We start from the raw sequence: 18,437 nt of genomic DNA on the forward strand, positions 1-18,437 counted from the left end.
GTAGATAAAAGTACAGGTGCAGATGTGGGGTGCAGGTGCAGAAAGCTGTAGGTGAGGGTGTAGACAGGTGCAGATGTGGGTGTAGATACAGCTACAGGTGCAGATGTGAGATGTGGGTGCAGATGTGGGGTGTGGGTGCAGGTACAGATGCAGATGGTGGTGCCTGGGCAGAGGCAGCTGCCCCAGGGCAGGTGATGCTCAGCCCTGCGGTGCCCAGGTGCCCAACCACCTTCCTCCTCTTCTCGCTGCCCCACCACCTCCCTCCTGCTCCAGGTGTTCCTGGCCACAGGCATGTGCCACGTGGAGCCAGCTTACAGCCGGGCCATGGCTGCACTGCTGGAGAACCTGGATGCCTTCGGCACGGCCACCACCATGGCCCAGGTGCTGCCAGTGCTGCACGGCCACTCCTACCTGGACATCGCCTCCATGCGCTGCCAGGAGGAGTCAGGTATGAGCCGGGGGCAGCCGGGATGGGGTTGGTGCCGGTGCCACCGTGGTGGTGGCCGGGTGTCCATCAACGCTGCGGTGACTTCTCACAGATACACTGACACCCCTCGACGTGGAGCCCCCGACTGAGGTGCCAGGGAACAAGACAGTGCGGCTGGTGGTGGAGTGTGCCCAGCCCTGGTGTTTTGAGCTCCAGCTCTACGACCGGCAGGTGTCCACGCCTGCTGCCGCCTCCCTGCTGGATGTGCTTGGGGTGGCCGCTGCACAGAAACCCCACTTCACGTATGTGACCCACCTGGGGTCCACTGGGGTCGCACTGGGGTGGCCTTGTGTCCTGCGCCCACGCCAAGGGCTCACCCTGGTTCCCACTGCCCGGCTCCCCTGGGAGCTGCCCCGTCCCACTGCCAGCGGTGCCAGGCCTGGACACTCATCCCCCTCACTGCCCTCTGCCACCCCCCAGGTTCGACACCCAGGACACCCCCCAGGGCCCCTACCTGACCCAGGTGCTGGGGCTGGAGGCCCGGCAGGAGAAGCGGAACTACTGGCAGCTCCTGACAGCCCCCAGCACCCCCCTGGTGACAGGTAAGTGATGGGTGGGGGTCCCTGGGGAGGCAGTGGGGGTCCCAGGCAGTCCCCACGGCCCCTGGGGCCCCCAGTCTCACCTGAGGTCACTGTCCCTCCCTCTGCAGGTGTCGCCGACTACATTCCCCGCGATGGGGAGACCCTCATCCTGCGCCTCAGCGAGTGGTAGAGGGTAGGGGGCTGTAGGGGGTGATGGCAATGAAACCTCCCCTGTGGGCACAGCACCTGCTTTCCGTCTCCTGCTTTCCAGGGGTCAGCACCCCAAATCTGCCAGGGGGAGGAGGAAGAGGAGGGGGACAGAATGTGCCTTGTACTACGGGTGCTGTTGAATGGGAGCACTGGGACCAGCAGCTCCTCTGGTCCTGGTCCCTCTCAGGGATGGCGCAGGCAGGTGCTGGGAGCAGCCGGTTTTGGGGTGTCCAAAGCATTTTTGGGATATGCAAAGGTTTGGGGAGACCGAGTCAGCGCTGCTCATCCCCAGAAAGCCGCCAGCTGGGATCACCCTCCTCTGTAAACGCCTTGGCGGGGCCCTGGCCCTCCCCACTGAGCCCCCGGGGCCACACCCAGGGCGAGGGGCACCCGCGGGGTTTAGCCCAAGCCCCCGGATCACGGCAGGGCAGCGGCAGCGAGCGGGGCCGGGGGCGGTGTCGGGGATGTCGCCGCGGTTCGGGCTCGGGGGCGATGCCGGTGACGCTCCCGGGCGGGGGAAGCGATGGCGGTCGCTCCGTGAGGGCGGCGGGGGCTGTGGCGGGGAGGCCGCTGTGGTGTCCCTGGGGCCCCGAGGGTCCCCTGCGGGCCCCGCCGCCCCGGGCGGATCGCTGGGCGTGCCCGCGGTGCCCCCCGTGCCCCCGAACCCCGCCCGGCGGCCGTGACGCGCGGGGCCCTCACGGGGAGGAGCCTCCGCCCTCCGCTCCCGCCATCACCAAACTTTGCGCTGGTTCCCGGCCGCCGCCGCCGCCTCCTCCCGGCACATGGCCCCGGCACCGCGGGGCTGAGCTCCGCCACCGCCCCCGGGCGCGGGGACACCGCCGACAGCGACACCGCCACCGCCGGAGCGACCGGTCACCGCCCCCGCCGCTGCCCGGGTGCGGCGGCTCTCGGCGCGGCGCGGGAGGACGGGGCAGAGCGGCGAGGGGCGGCCGGAGGCAGCGGGGCCGGTGCCCATGTGCCCGCGGTCGCGGCGGGGCGATGAGGCCGCGATGAGCACGGCGGGCGAGGGCACCCTCCGGCCCTGGAAGCCCGACCCGGGGCAGGCGGACGGGGGGCGGCCGCCCCCGCCGGGCCCGGCGCTGCCGCTGACCCTGAGCGTGCTGGCCTGGCTGGGCACCGGCACCACCATGGCCGGCCTCAACAAGTGGATCTTCGCGGCGCACGGGTTCCGATACCCGCTGCTGCTCTCCTCGCTGCACATGCTGTCGGGGGTGGCCGTGGGGTACCCGCTGGGCTGGGCGCGGGGTGCCCGCTCCCCGCGGCCCCGCGCCCGCATCTACCTGCTCAGCCTCACCTTCTGCACCAGCGTGGCCCTGGGCAACCTGGGCCTGAGCTACGTGCAGCTGGACGTGGCCCAGGCCGTGGCCACCACCACGCCGCTGGTGACGCTGGTGCTGGGGGTGCTGGGTGGCCGGCGGCCGCACCCGCTGCAGTGCTGGGCCATGGGCCCGGTGTGTGCCGGGGCCGCCTGCAGCATCGCCGGCGGGCTCCGCTTCTCCCAGCCCGGCTGCGGCTTCCTGTTGGCCGCCACCGTGCTCCGCGCCCTCAAGTCCATCCAGCAGAGTAAGTGCCACCTGTCCCTGTCGCTGTCCTGCATGTGCGTCCTCCTCTGGCGCGGCCCCTGGGGCGCGGGGGGGCTGGTGGCACCTCGGTGTCACCGTGGGGCTGGGGACGCTCCCTGCTCGCTCATGCTGCCCACCCTGGCTCTGGTCAGTGCCACCCCCCTCCCCACCCTGTACTGGATGTCATCCTAGTGTCACCCCAGCCCCAGTGCCACCCCTTGCCCACCCTGTCGCTGGTGTCACCCCAGTGCCACCCTGGTGCTGGTGACACTCCCTGCCCACCCTGGCCCCAGTGCCACTCCATTGTCACCCCAGCCCTGGTGGCACTCTGGCCCCCAGTGTCACCCCCGCCCCAGTGCCAGTTCTATGCCATCCCAGTCCCATTGCCACCTGCTGTCCTCCTTGGCCTTGGTGCCACCCTGCTGTCACCCCAGTGCCACCCCTTGCCCACTCTGTGCCTGGTGTCACCCCAGTGCTACTCCAGTGCCACCCTTGCCCCCTTGGGGCTGTGTCATGCTCCTGGCCCTGAGGTGATGTGACCTCAGTTTGACCTCAGTGATGACACCATTGGTGTCCCTGCGGTGTCCCCTGGCACTGCTGGCTCCTGGTGACACTGACCCACGTCCTGTGGCCGTGGGGGGGCACAGGGACACCCAGCCTGCCCCATTCCCATGGGCTCCCTGCCAGCACTGTGGGCTCTGGACCCCTGTGAGTCCCCCATTCCCAGGGACTCTGGTGCCACCCGGGCCATGGTGTCCTTGGCAAGTGGCAGTGAGGAGCCAGCCAGGATGTTTTTGGCTGGGAAGGGAGCATTTCCTCTGGAGCCTGTGACTCAGGGCACTGCAGGGACGGGCTCTGCTGTGGGGCCCTGTGCCCATGGCTGTGCCGAGGTGCTGTGGCCCCCCAAGGGACAGCCCTGCCCATGATGCCACTGCCCTGTCCCCTTGTCACCCCCATGGGACATGGACAGTGGCTGTTCTGTCCCCCATGGACACAGCACTGCCCGCTGTGCATGTCTGTGTGTGGCAGCCAGCCCTGTCGTGCCTGCTGTCCCCACTGTCCCCAGATGACCCAGAGGGGGGATGTGGGGACAATGCTCCAAAAGAGGCTGGGAAAGCTGCCCTGTCCAACCCTGTCCCGTGGCACCCTGACCCCCAAACCAGGACACCCCTGAACCCGGACTCTGTCTGAACCAGGGCACCCCATAAAACCAGGGAATCCCAAACATGGGAAAGTTCTGAACTGGGGTGTCTTCTGAACCAAGGCACCTCCAAACCAGGGAACCCTCAAAGTGGGGGACAACCCCCCAAGGCAGGGGACCCCCAGCCCACAGAAGGGACTGTCCCCTCCATTTCCCCCTTCCCAGTGACATTTGGGATTTCTTAACTACTTGGGCAGCCAGCAGGGACCCATATTGGTGGGTGTTCCCATCTGGGGGTGCCCCTGTGGGTGCTGGGTGTCCCCCTGGGTGGGTGCCCCTGTAGGTGCTGAGTGTCCCAGCTGGGTGGGTGCTGCTGTAGGTGCTGGGTGTCCCCCCTGGGTGGGTGCCGCTGTGGGTGCTGGGTGTCCCAGCTGGGTGGATGCCGCTACAGGTGCTGGGTGTCCCCCTGGGTTGTCCCACACGTCCCCCTGACTGTCCCCTGTCCCCCCAGGTGTGCTGCTGCAGGAGGACCATCTGGACGCGCTGTCCCTGCTCGGCCTGACGTCCCTGCCCAGCTTCGTGCTGCTGTTTGGGGCGGCCGTGGCGCTGGAGCTGGGCCCCTCGTGGCAGGGGGTGCTGCGCCCCGACGCCGCGCTCTGGGGCTGCGTCCTGCTCAGCTGCCTGGGCTCCGTCCTCTACAACCTGGCCACGTCCTGCCTCCTGTCCCTCACCTCCGCCCTCACGCTGCACCTCCTGGGCAGCCTCACCGTGGTGGGCAACCTGCTGCTGTCCCGCCTGCTGTTCGGCACGCGGCTGGGCGCGCTGGGCTACGCCGGCGTGGCGCTGACGCTGGCGGGGATGGTGCTGTACCACCAGCCCCAGCTCCTGGCCGCGTGCTGGCCCCTGCGGGCGCTGCGGCGGCACCCGCGCCACGAGTAGGGGTCTGAGGGTGGAGCGGGGGCGAGGGAGGCTCTGAGCGAGGGCAGGGGGGCTCAGGGAACACGTGTGTGTGCTGAGGGGTGTCGTGCTGGGCACACGTGTGTGCCAGTGTGTGTGACACTGCACGTGTGTGTGACTGTGCACGTGTGTGCCAGTGTGGGACACGCTGAGCGCATGTGTGTGCCAGTGTGCCTGGCTCTGTGCCCACGTGTGTGCTGAGGTGCACGGTGCTGTGCACATGGGTGTGACTGTGCACATGTGTGTGCCACTCTGCACATCTGTGTGCCAGTGTGCCCGGCTCTGTGTGCCCACGGGAATGTTGAGGTGCACAGTGCTGTGCACGTGTGTGCCCGTGTGTGGCTCTGTGCACGTGTGTTTGCTGGTTTGCACAGGTCTGTGCACACACCTGTGGCTGTTTGCACAGCTCTGTGAGCACGTGTTTGCCGGTGTGCACATGTGTGTGCGCCAGTGTGTGTGACTGTGCACATGTGTGTGCTGGTGTGCACAGCTCTGGACATGTGTGTGCTGGTGTACACAGTGCTGTGCACATGGGTGTGCCAGTGTGTGTGGTACTGTGCACATGGGTGTGCTGGCATGCACAGCTCTGTGCACTCGTATGTGCTGAGGTGCGTGGTACCATGTACATAGTGGGTGTCCCACCCTGCATGGTTGTGTGTACATGTGGTTTGCACAGCTCTGTGCACACGTGTGCTGGGGTGCACAGTGCTGTGCACATGTGTTGGTGTGCATGGTTTTGTGTGCACATGTGACTGCACAGCTCTGTGCACACACGTGTGCTGAGGTGCACGGTGCTGTGCACACGTGTTGGTGTGCATGGCTCTGTGTGCACGTTTGTGGGTTTGCACAGCTCTGTGTGCACACACGGGTGCTGAGGTGCACGGTGCTGTGCGCTGCACATCCCTCCTGATGTGCAAGGCACTGTGCACAGGTGTGTGCTGGTGTGCACAACTCTGTGAGCACACGTGTGTTGATGTGCACACGTGTTGTGTGAAGGCTCTGCATGTGCAGGCAGGTCTCGTGCACGTGTGTGTTGGTACAGACTGTGCATATGTGAGTGTGTGCACAGCTCTGCATGTGTGTGGCACGTGTGTGCTGCCGTGCACAGCTCTGGGGGGGGGGGTCAGGCAGGTACAGGTGTGCACACAGGCTCTGTGCAGGTACCTGTGTCTGTGTGTGTGTGTGTGTGTGTGCAGCTGTGTGCCCCAGCTCCACACGTGTGTCCCCGTGTGCACACACAGGCTGGGAATGCTCAGGGACATGGCTGTGGATACACGACTCTGGATACAGGACAGGGGGCATCCAGCTGCTGTCCTGCCTGGGGAAACAACTGTCTGTCTGTGTGTGTTCATGTGTGTGTGTGTGTGTGTTCACACGTGTGTGTGTCACTACTGAGCTCTGCTGGCTGGAGTGGACCCTGGCTGTGTGTACACACTGTTCTCATGGCCGAACAGGATGCCCAGGACAGGGCGGGTGTGTGTTCCCTCCTCTGTCCTTATCCCCACCGTGTTGTGACAATCCCATGGGGCTGCCGGTGGTGCTGCCAGCGTCACCTTTGTCCCAGCTGTGCCCTTCCAGCCCCCACAGCTGTCCCCATCCCCCTGTCCCCATCCCTCCCAGCGTGCCGTGGCTGGCACAGACTGGTATCCGTGGCAGAGATGGCGAGAGCCCGGCTGAGGGGACGGGGACAGCCCAGACCACCCGCCATCGCTCCAGGGCGGTGCCAGGCTGAGGCGTGGGACGGTGCTGGGCTGTGGCACAGCACACACTCACCATGGCAAAGGGACAGCCTTGTGTGTGCCCTGGCACCGCCGGGGGCCCTGGGGGCCATTGCCACGCTCGTGTCTCCGTGCCGGGGCCGAAGGACCCAGCTCCGATTGCACTTGTCCCAAAATAAAGCTCTATTTTTGTCGTACGCCACCCTCGGCTCGCGGTGATCTCCTGCCCGAGAGGGAAGGAAGGGAGGAACCACACTCAGTGTAGGGATGGGAAACAGGCATGGAAATGCCTCGGGATGTCCCCGTGGCCGCTGTGTCTGAGGGCTCTGTGCTCCAGGGCAGGGACAGCCGTGGTTTGGCAGCCCCAGGGCTGGCGGTGGGACCCGCCCGGGAGGGTGCGGTGACACGGAGAGGAGTCACTGACCGCATGTCCGGGGCTGGCCCTGCTGGGAGCCTCGCCCTGCCCCGGCGCAGCACTGGAGCATCCTGCTCCCTGAGTCATGGAATCATGGAATATCCTGAAATTGGATGGGACCCACAAGGATCGTCGGATCCAACTCCTGGCCCTGCTCAGGACAGCCCCAACAATCACACCGTGTGTCGCCAGCCCGGTGACTCACCCCACTGCGTAAGCACGACCCTCTTCCCCTGGAAAATCCCTGCTCGCCCCCGCCCTCTTTCCCAAACAGCGATTCGTTTCCATTATCAGGGCAGGAGTTCGGAGGCCACTTCCAGCAGCTCCTTCCCAGCACACCCTGAAGGGAGGGCAGCTCTCCGGGGTGTGCCAGAGTGCTACGGCCGGTGCCACCTTTGGCAGGTGCTCCAGGTGTGGCTGGAGTGGTGCCCATCCCAAAAAGGACACAAAGGGCCCCCAGTTATCAGCCAACAGCCCCTACGCTGGCCAGGAACCTGTTTACTTTCTGGGCTCACATTCCAGAGGCTTTTCCATAGCAAGGAGGGTTGGAAGCCCTTTTGGTTTTCTGGGAGGAGTGGAGGGACCTGCAAACCAGCCATCTGTGGCATCGCTGGCTCAGGAGCCCTTCCCCAGGGAATTCCTGTCCATCCCAGCTCCTGGACTCATTTGCTGGCACTGGGTCTGCCCAGATCCTGACTCCATCCACAGCTTTGCCTTTTCCACCTTGGGTTCCTACTGATTTCTACTTGGTGCCCTACTGCTCCAGGGAGCTGGGCTGGGCACGGGGGTCCCATGGGCAGCATTCCTGGTGGGACTGGGAGTTGTGCTGCCCATGGAGGGCAGTGGCAGCAGGGCTGGCCAGGTGAGGTGACTCTCTCTCTGGGTATTTTGGGCCGTGATCTCAGCCCGGTGTCATCCCTGTGCTCCGGCCAGGCCCCAGGAAGGATTGGGTTTCCCACTGGCAGCAGCTGCCCATGTGCTGAGTCCAGCACTGCTCCGGCCGAGGTGGGTGAGGGAAAGGCATCCCAGCCCTGGGGGCTTTGTGGAAGGGGAGCTGATGGGACACCTTTCTGGAGAGCAGCCCCTGGCACAGGGCAGGACCAGCCCAGCAGGGAATGATGGGCACAGTCCTCACGTGGGCATGGGGAGGGGTGACCCTCCTGAGGAGGGGTGACAGCTCTGAGTGGTGACAGCAGGAATGGTGGCACCTCCATATGCTTGGAGGTGCTGGCTGGCAAGGAATCATGGAATTATGGAATCCCAGGATGGTTTGGGTTGGAAAGGACCTTATAGCCCATCCAGTCCCACTCCCTGTTATGGGCAGGGACACCTCCCACTAGCCCAGGTTGCTCCAAGCCTCATCCAACCTGGCCTTGGACACTTCCAGGGATCCAGGGGCAGCCACAGCTTCTCTGGGCAACCTGTGCCAGGGCCTCCCCACCCTCACAGGGAAGGATTTCCTCCCAATATCCCATCCAATCCTGCCCTCTGGCAGTGGGAAGCCATTTCCCCTTGTCCTGTCCCTCCATCCCTTGTCCCAAGTCCCTCTCCAGCAAGAAGCTCCAGGTGAAGCATGGAAGTCAGAGCTGGGAGAAATTAAATCCAATGGGACAGTTTAGTGATGAGATCCAGCCAGGCAGTTTCTCTTGGATCTGCTTCTAAACCACTGCTGGACCTTCCTTGGAGGCAGAGATGGAATGTGCCGGGATGGTGCTGTGAGCCCTTGGTGCAGGAGCAGGGGAGAGGAAATCCAGGTGGATTTACTGTGTGCCTGGGAGCACAGGGTGGGAATTATCTCATGTTTCAGGACAGGGATTAACTGCTGCCTGTTGGGAGCTCACTGCATTGGCAGGGCGGGATTTGGGATCTGCAGTGGGAGGCAGCAGGGACGAACACTTGCTAAGCTGGGGAGCCTGAGCCAGGAAATAATATCCTTCTGGGATATGCTGGGCTGTGCTCTTAAACCATCCACATCACAGTCCTAAAACTGTGTCAGGGACTGTTGTGGCTCCAGAGATGAAATTAAGGCAAAGCCTTTTTTGGGGTAGATGGAAGATTGCATTTTTCCTGGCAGGACAGCCCAGCTCAGGGGGGCCAGAGATCTGAGGATGCTTGAAGCCGCTTAAGCCCAGCTGGAGGCCAGGAGATGGACAGGATGAGCCTTCCAGCACCACATTCTCTGCTCCAGCACCCACAAAATCTCTCTAGAATTTTCCCTTAACCATTTTGGGGCAGGGGGCCTTCACTGGTGGCTTCACTGCTCACTCTCTGTGTCCCAGGCTCCTGCCCCACGCTGAACAGGCTGTTGGCTGAGTCGCCAAATTTCTAGAAGATGAAATCACAGGAGCTTGAAGACATTTTTAAAGCCATAGAATCAGAGAATCATGAAATTGTCAAGGTTGGAAAAGCCCTCTAAGACCATCGAGGCCAAATGTTCTCCCAGCACTGCCAAGGCCACCACTGACTCATGTCCCCAGGTGCCACATCTACATAGATTTGAAATCCTTTCAGGGATGGGGACACCACCTCTGCCCTGGGCAGCTGCGCCAGGGCTGGACAGCCCTTTCAGTGAACAAATTTTCCCAATATCCAACGTGACCCTCCCCTGGCACAGCTTGAGGTCGTTCCCTCTCATCCTGTCCCTTGTTCCCTGGGAGCAGAGCCCGACCCCCCCCGGCCCCACCCCCTCCCCTCAGCTGGGGCTGTGGGACCCCCTCAAGCTGAAACCAGAATGAACAGATGGGTTGGTGTGAGCGATGCCAGAGTGTGCCCAGATGAGGCTTCTGGTTCACAGTGACACGATGACTTCGTACAAGGATTCCCACTGACAGTGCACTTCCTTGGATTGCTCCCATCCTGGCTTCCCAGCCCACCAGGGAATGGGGTTCTTCATGAGCAGCTCACCCAAATCGTGGAATGGTTTGGGTTGGAAGGGACCTTAAAGATCGTCTCATTCCAATGCCCTGCCATGGGCAGGGACAATAACCATGGATCTCCCAAGGGAGGCCAAGGCACCTCCTGAAAAAGCCTTTGGGCAATCAGACTGGGGGGAGGAATGGTCAGGACATCTTTGGGCCTCTCCCAGTCAGAGATGCTGCCTGTGCTCTCCATTCCCTCTCTGGAATGCAGCAGAGGACGGGACTCTGGGTTGCTGCCTCAAAACCCAAAGCTCTATCCCAGTAAGGAAAAACAACTGTTGGTGACACTCCAAGTATCCTGACTCACAGCAAGTTGCTGTCCTGCCTCAGCAGCACAGTTTGTTCTGGAATAAAACAACACTCCCTGAGCACGTGGTGGTCTCAGAGTCCCTGTCAGGGCCCTGGAACAAATGAGATGTGAAAACTGGACTGATTTTATTTATGGCAAGATTCTCCACCGCTGGTGTATCTCAAACCCCCTGCACTCCCAGCAGCACAGACTTCATGCTCCAGCCCCTCAGAAGAGCTTATTTCCAGTGCTCTGGCATGGATCTAGAAGAACTGCTGCTGGTTTTCCCTGGATTTCCTGCCAAGAGGTCACACCAGCTCGTTGTACTTGGAGCAGCTGTGTTACTCTTGCTTCGTTTCCACAAACCCAGGGCCCCATCCCTGAGCCCCCGGAGCCTGCGGATGCTGAAGTTTGTGCTGGTCGTGTCCCTGCCCCAGGAGCTGCTGTTGGGCTGCATCAGGGGATGGCAGGATTCGACCCTGGAGAAAACCAACCATGCCCTGGGCTCATTCCACAGCGTGGGCAGCAGGGCAGGGGGGATTCTGCCCCTCTGCCCCCTCAGCTGAGACCCCCCTGCAGAGCTGCTCCAACCCTGGGAACAGCACAGGGAGGACGTGGAGCTGCTGGAGAGAGTCCAGAGGAGGCCACGGAGATGATCAGAGGGATGGAGCACCTCTGCTATGTGGAAATGCTGGGAGAATTGGGATTGTTCAGCCTGGAAAAGAGAAGGCTTCAGGGTGACTTTGTGGCCTTCCAGTACCTGAGAAGGAGCCTCCAAGAGAGATGGACAGAGACCATTGACAAGGGCCTCGAGTGACAGAACAAATAGGAACGACTTCAAACTGAAGGAAAGTAGGTTAGATGGGATACTGGGAAGAGATTCTTCCCTGTGAGGGTGGTGAGGCCCTGGCACAGGTTGCCCAGAGAAGCTGTGGCTGCTCCTGGATCCCTGGAAGTGTCCAAGGCCAGGTTGGACGAGTCTTGGAGCATCCTGGGCTAGTGGAAGGTGTCCCTGCCCATGGCAGGGGGTGGGACTGGATGGGCTTTAAGATCCCTTCCCACCCAACCCATTCCATGACTCTGTGTTTCTGTGACTCTGTGCCCATCAGGGACATGCAGTGGTGCTCCCTCAGGCCATGCAGCCAGTGGGGTCCTGCTCACCCTGTGTGTCCCCACGCTGTGGATCCCGGGTGCCCTGGAGCCCGACAGCTGGAGATGCAGGGGCTGGGGGTGTCCCTCACGGGGGGAGCACCCTCAGGGGTGCTCCATGTGGGGACAGAGGGAGGTCACCACCTCCAGGCAGCCATTGGTGACGGTGCTGGTCCGGTGGGTGCCAATGTCACCGTGGCAACCACCAACAGTGGGGACGGCGGGTCATGGAGGAGCAGGGCAGGACAGGGCCTCGTGTCACCTTCTTCCCACCACCCCAGAGCCGGCGGTTCGAGGGGCCCCGGTGCGGGGCTGGGGGACCCTCAGACCATCCTGGGGCTGGGGGACCTTCATGTGGGACTGGGGAACCCTTCCCCTGGGCTGGGGGACCCTCAGACCATCCTGAGGCAGGGGGACCCCACACTGGGCTGAGGGACCCTCCCGCTCAGGGGCTGTGAGCAGGCCTGTGGCTGAGCCCCCCACGGCACCCCCTGCTCTCTGACACGAAGCCCTTCTCACCCAGAGCAGCCCTGGGGACTGGGACCTCGACCCGGACAGTGTCCTGCCCGGCTCCACCGTCCACGAGCAGCTGCTCCTGGAGGAGAAGGTGGGCTCTCCTCTCCCCCTGACCCCTCCAGGCCCTGCTGGTGCTGACCCCCTGGGATGGGGTTCGTGGCCCCCTCTGGCACAAAGGGGCCTTTCGGTCTTCAGCATCAGGATGGGGGTGCCAAGGCTCCCTCCAATGGTCAGGAGGAGGCAGCTCTTGGATTTGGGCCACCTTTGACATGAATGGTTGAGCCTCCATCCTGACCTCTGGACACAGCTGCCATATCCTATCTCCAAGTCACCTGTGGTTTGGAATGAGCTACAGGCATTGTTTGCCATGGGCTTAACCCGGACTCAGATGTTGTTCCTAAGATATCCTGGGAGAAAGTAGGTTTAGATGGGTTCTTCCCTGTGAGGGTGGTGAGCCCCTGGCACAGGTTGCCCAGAGAAGCTGTGGCTGCCCCTGAATGTCTGGAAGTGTCCAAGGCCAGGTTGGATGGGGCTTGGAGCAACCTGGGCTAGTGGGAGGTGTCCCTGCCCATGGCAGGGGGTGGGAGGAGGTGGGTTTTAAGATCCATTCCAAACCAAACAGTTCTGGGGTTCTGTGATTACACATATTGGGGCTTTTTCCTTGGCCACACTGAGGGATACGGTGGGATGTGTCTCTTCCCGAAGACAAGCATCACTTTGGAATCCTTTATTTCATGGTAGGACAGCGGCTCTCAGGTCTCACGTTTGCTTTCACAAAGGTAAAACAATTTGAAGATGCCAAAAAGAAGACTAAAAGTCTCCACAAACAGCTACAGCAGCAGTTTTTGAAAGACCAGGAGAGAAAGACGGAGTGGAAGAAGAAGGCGGAAGAACAGTTTAAAAAATCCCTGGAAGTGTTCGATCGCAGGAGTGGGAAGGTGCCCGCCCGTCCCGCCCGTCCTTCGGCGGCGGCTGAAGCGAAGCCCAAGAAACCGGCGGCTGCTGCCGACAAAAAAAAGAGCAAGAGACGCGTCTAGAGAGCTCCTCCTGCAGGCCACAGCTTCCAACCCGCTGGAATTTTAGGAAGTTAATGCTCCCGTTACAACAATAAATCAGCACAATCCCTCCCTCTGTCTGGTGGTGCTGCCCTTGTAAATCCGTGAGGATGTGGTGGTTGGAGAGCCCCGGGCTGGGAATGGAGCAGTGGCAGCTGCAGGAATGAAACACCTCTCCAAAGACTGTTTTCCTTTGTGAAAGGGATGGAGCTTTTCCTGGCTCGTGCCTTGAGGGTGGTCGGGCACTGAACTACCCCAGGGCGGTGGGCACAGCCCCAAGGCTGCCAGAGCTCAGGGAGTGTTTGGACAACGCTCTCAGGACAGGGTGGAATTGTTGGGGTGTCTGTGCAGGGCCAGGGGTTGGACTGGATGATCCTTGTGGGTCCCTTCCAGCTCAGGAGATCCCACGATTCTGTGGCCTGGTTTTCCAGTCCCCATCACAATGTTGAGGTTTCATAACATAAACCTTTTCTCCTTGAAATGAAGTTGCTAATTTTTTATGCTTCCCAGTGGCCTTGAGGGAATAATTGGATCTTGGAAGGTTGCTGTCCCATGCTCAGGTTTTTTCTTCACTGGATTGAAAAATGCTCAGTACCTTCAAGTTGTGTCTCTCAGCTGGAATTCTGAAGAGAAATCTCATGACTGATGGGAAAGGCATAGCTCAAACTCCAGGACAGCACGGGCAAGTCACACTCCAGTGCTCAAAAACTGGGAGCCACCAGGCCTTGACAATGAATTCTGCATTTACTGTAAGACTATTTTTTTAAAGAAATAAAATTTTCCCCTAACCTCTCCACAGACATGATTCAGGTGCTGAAAGGCTCTGAAAATACTGCATAGAAAACAAGGGTTTGGCACCTACATTGGCTTCAAACCACAGGTCTATCAAGTCTTGCTTTTCCTGGGTATTTAAGGCACCTTCTTGTTGTCTGTCCTCCTCCCAGCTGGGATAAATCTGCCCTGCACGTTGTCCTCTCCACAGACAGGCCCTTCCTTCTTGACCTCAGCTTTTGCCTGCTGGGTTTGTCCAGGAAAATGGGGATCTGCTGTTCACCACGAGGAACTGGATGATCTTTAAGGTCCTTTCCAACCCATTCTGTGCTTCACTGTGACAGCTGCTGGACAGGACAGACAGGGAACATCTCTGGTCGTGCTGGCACCAGTGACAGGATGGTGTCCACCTACACCAGTTTTTGAGCAGCACTGACACCCAAGCAGAGATGTGTTGAGGTGAATAATAACAAAATGCCAACAAGCAAATCCTGCCACAAGTTTTTAGAGAGGAGCTGGAGGTTGTCGCTCAGGGGTGGCCGACCTGTGCTGGCCACCCCTGGGGTTTTCCTCGTGGGAAGATGCTGTGAGAAAAGGACTGGTTTAAAACCAAGTGTGAGAGTGGATTTGGTGGCCATTCATGTGGTTACCACACAGGGCTTCAGCTGCTGTTTGAACACTGCTCTGCTCATCCAGCAAAAAGCCCACCAGGGTCTCCCAGCCCACCTATTCCCCTCCAGCCCCCACCAGCCTGACCTGCCTTCCATGGCCTTTGGACTCTCCTGTACATATCCAGCCTCCACAGCATCCTGGAGCAAAGTCTTGGTGTTTAATAATGGAATGTGAAAAACCAGCACCTGTAGGTTGTTGTAAACCTACAATCTGGGCAGATTCACTGCATATCCCCAGTTCTTGTGCTATGAGAAGCAGAGACTGGCTGCTCTTTCCTTGTCTCCCCATTTTCTGATTCCAGAGTCCTTGGCTTTGTCCCCTCTCCATCAACCTCTCAACTCGAGGGGGTTCATGTTGGCTCTGCTGTGCAGTTCATCCCCATTGCTATGGTAACAACTGCATCCATCCACCCATCCATCCATCCACCCATCCATCCATCCATCCACCCACCCACCCATCCTCCAAAAGACACCCTGAGCACCATGGGGGTCCCCAGGCGGTTCCTGGGATGCAGCAGCACCCTGAAGGGAACAGGGATGTGTCCTCCCCTTGCCACGGAAGCAGAGGGGCTGTGGGGCTCTAACAGTGCTCCTCTGTGTGGAGCTCACAGAGCTCAGCCCCTCTGGGCCCCTCCCCATCCTCCTCGTGCTGGGAGAAGCCAGTCACCAGTTTCTCCAGTCCCCCAGCTCAGTGCTGTCCCTGATCCCAGTGTTCCCACGGCAGGAGTCAGCCCTGGCACGCAGCAGCACCCCCGGTACAAAGAGCCCCAGGCCTGGGGTGCTGCCTGGCCCCCTTTGCCCTGTCCTCACCACCTCCCCAGCCCCATGGCCTGGGAGCCCCTGGAGCTGTTGGAGCTGAACTGTTCCCCAGGGCAGGCTGCGGGTGTTGGCAGCCCCCTGGACCTGGCTCTGCATGGGCTGGGTCTCTGGGCTGATCCAGCCCTGGGTGTTCCCACTCGGCAGAGCAAGGAAGCAGCTGGAATTTGCCTGGGAGACTGGAGGTTGTGACTTAAATAGAACTATAGAATCACAGAATCTTTAAGGCTGGGAAATCCCTCTGAGATCATCAAGTCCAACTGTTCCCTCAGCACTGCCAAGGCCATCACTGACTATGTCCCCAAGTGCCACATCCACAGCTTTGAAATCCCTCCAGGGATGGGGACTCCACCCCTGCCCTGGGCAGCTGTGCCAATGACTGACCACCCTTTCCAGGAAGAAACGTTCCCCAATATCCAACCTGACCCTCCCCTGGCACAGCTTGAGGCCGTTCCCTCTCCTCCTGTCCCTTGTTCCCTGGGAGCAGAGCCCGACCCCCCCCGGCTCCCCCCTCCTGTCAGGGGGTTGCAGAGCCAGAAGGTCCCCCCTGAGCCTCCTTTTCTCCAGGCTGAGCCCCCCCAGCTCCCTCAGCTGCTCCTGCTGCTCCAGCCCCTTCCCAGCTCCATTCTCTTCCCTGGACATGCTCCAGCCCCTCAATGTCTGTCTTGTCATGAGGGGCCCAAAACTTAATTCAGGATTTGAGGTTTGGCCTGACCAAACTCACACACTCTGGTCTCAGTGTCCTGACACATCCAGGGAGATTTTCCTTTCCCAGAGCTGCCCACAGCTGGCTGCAGAGATGCTTCTGCCTGAGCCCATGAACCTCTGCACTCCTGCTCCTGCCACCCAGCTCCAGCCTGGTGCTCCCACATCCAGCCCAGCACTTCCAGCCCTTCCGCCCTGCCCCTTTTGAGTCCATTTGCTCAGAGCTTACACTAAAACCCCACCACACTCATCTCTTCAGCAAGTTCCGTACTGCAGGGACTCCCTGGATTCTCTGTGCCCTTCCTGAGCCTTTCTCACAGGCTCTGGGGGCCAGGGAAGTGCAGAATCCCTCCCAACTGCTCACTATATGGATGAGAAGCACGTCACCCCACTGACAGCACAACATGGGAATGAGTGAACAGCACCCGGAGCTGCAGGTGGAATGTGGTCAGGGATCAGTCAGCCCTGTGGATTCCTCCAGGGCTTGGTATGATGCCAGAGCTCCACATTCCCAGCAGAGTGCGAGGCTGCAGCTAGAGGATGGTGGCAGGAGGGGACTGTCCCTGCAGTGACAGGTTGTGGTGCTGTTGGCTGCAGCAAGGCTTCATTGTGTGCTTCTGCTCTTTCCCCATCATTGCACAATCGGGTTAAATCATCCCCTCCCTGCTGTCCCTTCCCATGTCCCATGCACAGGTGGCAGCAGGAACAGGGAATTATTGGGGCAAACCAAGCTGAGGTGGATCAGGGCCTTTCAAGCTGGTTGGGTCCCACACTCTGTGCTTCCCTTTGCCACAGAGCAGCAGGATCCAGCACCTGGAGAGGGGTTTGGATGGTGGGGGAAAGCCCAGCTGGGGCCAGGGAGGTCCCTGGTGCTCAGGTGTCTGTCACAGGGCCCTTGTGCCAGAACAAAGCCAGACTCAAACCATGGGGGACTCTGTGCTTGGGCTGTACCTGCACCCAGGGTCTCCTGGCTCTCCCTTCCTTGCTCAGATATGTCCCACATAATTTGGATTCTCGGGCACCTTTGGATCTGGACAGTGATGCATTCTGGTGGCTTTGGGTGTGGGAATTGTTTGAGGATGGATCTGAGGTTTTCCTACATCCTGGATGAGGTGGGATTGACGCAGGTTCAGTGGTGTTTCACCCAGCTCCCAAATCAACCTGGTTTCCTTCCTGGCACAAGAGCTGCTGCTGGCCTGGAGTGGTGTGTGAAGCTGCAGGATGAGTCAGGCTGCTCTGGACTTGTGTCATCACCTCCATCTCTGCCTCCAGGATGGGAATGTCTGTAATTACCCAGATCCAGGAGGGAGCAGCAGTGATCCACAGTCTTCCCTACTTTAGAGGAGGTTTGGATGAGACCCACAGCTCCACCCTTTTCCTCCTCCCTTCCTGTACATCCCAAGGACTTGCTGTCCCTCGAGCAGACTGTGTGCACCAGGACACAGGGGACTGGTGACAGTCACGGGGCAACTGATCCCATCTCCAGGCCGTGGCTGAAAGGAAGGCCAGGTCTGCAGTTCTTGGAGAGCAGTGGCCCATTTCAAATGAAGCAATGAAGACACTCCTCAACTTTGCAAAGAAAAAGACATTCTTTTCACGAGGGATTTAATTGCCAAAATATCTTCAGGGCATGTGGCCTCTTGCACACAGGGTGAAAGACCCTGTTTTGGGACAAGAGGAAATGACCTCAAGCTGTGCCACGGGAGGTTTAGGCTGGATATTAGGGAAAATGTCTTCACTGAAAGGTCTGTCAAGCCCAGGGCAGGGGTGGAGTCCCCATCCCTGGAGGGATTTAAAATCTGTGTGGATGTGGCACTTGGGGACACGGGTCAGTGGTGGCCTTGGCAGTGCTGGGGGAGGGTTGGACTCGGTCTCAGAGGGCTTTTCCAGCCTTAATGATTCTGTGATTGTACGTCCAGCCCAGCACCGCAGAGCCAACACAGGCCTGCTCTGATCCACGGTGCCGATCAGTTTGGGAAGGCACAGACCTGGGCAAGCCCGGCCCCTCCCTGGGTGTCCTGTCCTCCATCCTCACCACTGCCAGGCCATAAACCCCAGCCCTGGTGGTCCCACTGCACCTCCCATCACCAGACCCTTGTTTGCTTTGCGTAGGGAAAGTCAATAATGTGTGACGTGCTGGAGCAGTGGCACAGCCCCAGCGCTGCAGTTTTATTCACAGGCTCCAACACACCATGCCGAAATAAGGGGAATGCTCAGGCCAGGGAAGGCTGAGCCCCGGGACAAGGCTCCCTGCCGGCTCCTGCCCCACGGACGCAGCTGCCATCACCGGGAGCTGCCCTGGCACTCAGCGTTTTGCCAGGTTTCCCGCTGGAAATCCAATCCCTGCTGTCCCGAGGGCACCCGTGTCGCTGCCCGGGCTGAGGGCGAGGGCACGGCCGCTGTGCAGCGCTCGAGGGCCGGCAGCTGCCTTGCGGGCGTCGCTAATTAACTCACGGGTAACCAATTAATTGCGCCTGTACAACATCAGCATCCTAATCAGCTGAGGTTCATTACC

The 18,437-nt window shown here is 60.4% G+C and overlaps 2 protein-coding genes across 3 annotated transcripts; both read left to right on the forward strand.

Annotated features, from left to right (window-relative positions):
- Window positions 1–110: 110 nt before the first annotated feature.
- On the forward strand, window positions 111–1,251 carry TCN2 (transcobalamin 2). The gene is made up of 5 exons (XM_027706461.1): window positions 111–141; window positions 203–448; window positions 540–729; window positions 908–1,029; window positions 1,137–1,251. Exons 1-5 carry the CDS (start codon window positions 111–113, stop codon window positions 1,196–1,198), a joined length of 651 nt encoding a protein of 216 aa, XP_027562262.1. The 3' UTR covers window positions 1,199–1,251.
- A 629-nt stretch (window positions 1,252–1,880) lies between these two features.
- On the forward strand, window positions 1,881–5,623 carry SLC35E4 (solute carrier family 35 member E4). 2 transcript variants are annotated; one of them, XR_003537695.1, is made up of 3 exons: window positions 1,881–2,802; window positions 4,454–5,101; window positions 5,206–5,623. XR_003537695.1 is itself a non-coding variant. In XM_027706474.1 (2 exons), the coding sequence occupies exons 1-2, from the start codon at window positions 2,193–2,195 to the stop codon at window positions 4,879–4,881; spliced, it is 1,038 nt and encodes a 345-aa protein (XP_027562275.1). In that variant the 5' UTR covers window positions 1,881–2,192; the 3' UTR covers window positions 4,882–5,623. The 2 variants fall into 2 exon arrangements, 1 of the variants encoding a protein (XP_027562275.1); XM_027706474.1 differs by having other exon boundaries at window positions 4,454–5,623.
- Window positions 5,624–18,437: the final 12,814 nt, after the last annotated feature.

Source organism: Neopelma chrysocephalum, unplaced genomic scaffold, assembly GCF_003984885.1.
Source record: "Neopelma chrysocephalum unplaced genomic scaffold, ASM398488v2 Primary Assembly neopelma1_376, whole genome shotgun sequence".
Classification (NCBI taxonomy): Eukaryota; Metazoa; Chordata; class Aves; order Passeriformes; family Pipridae; genus Neopelma; species Neopelma chrysocephalum.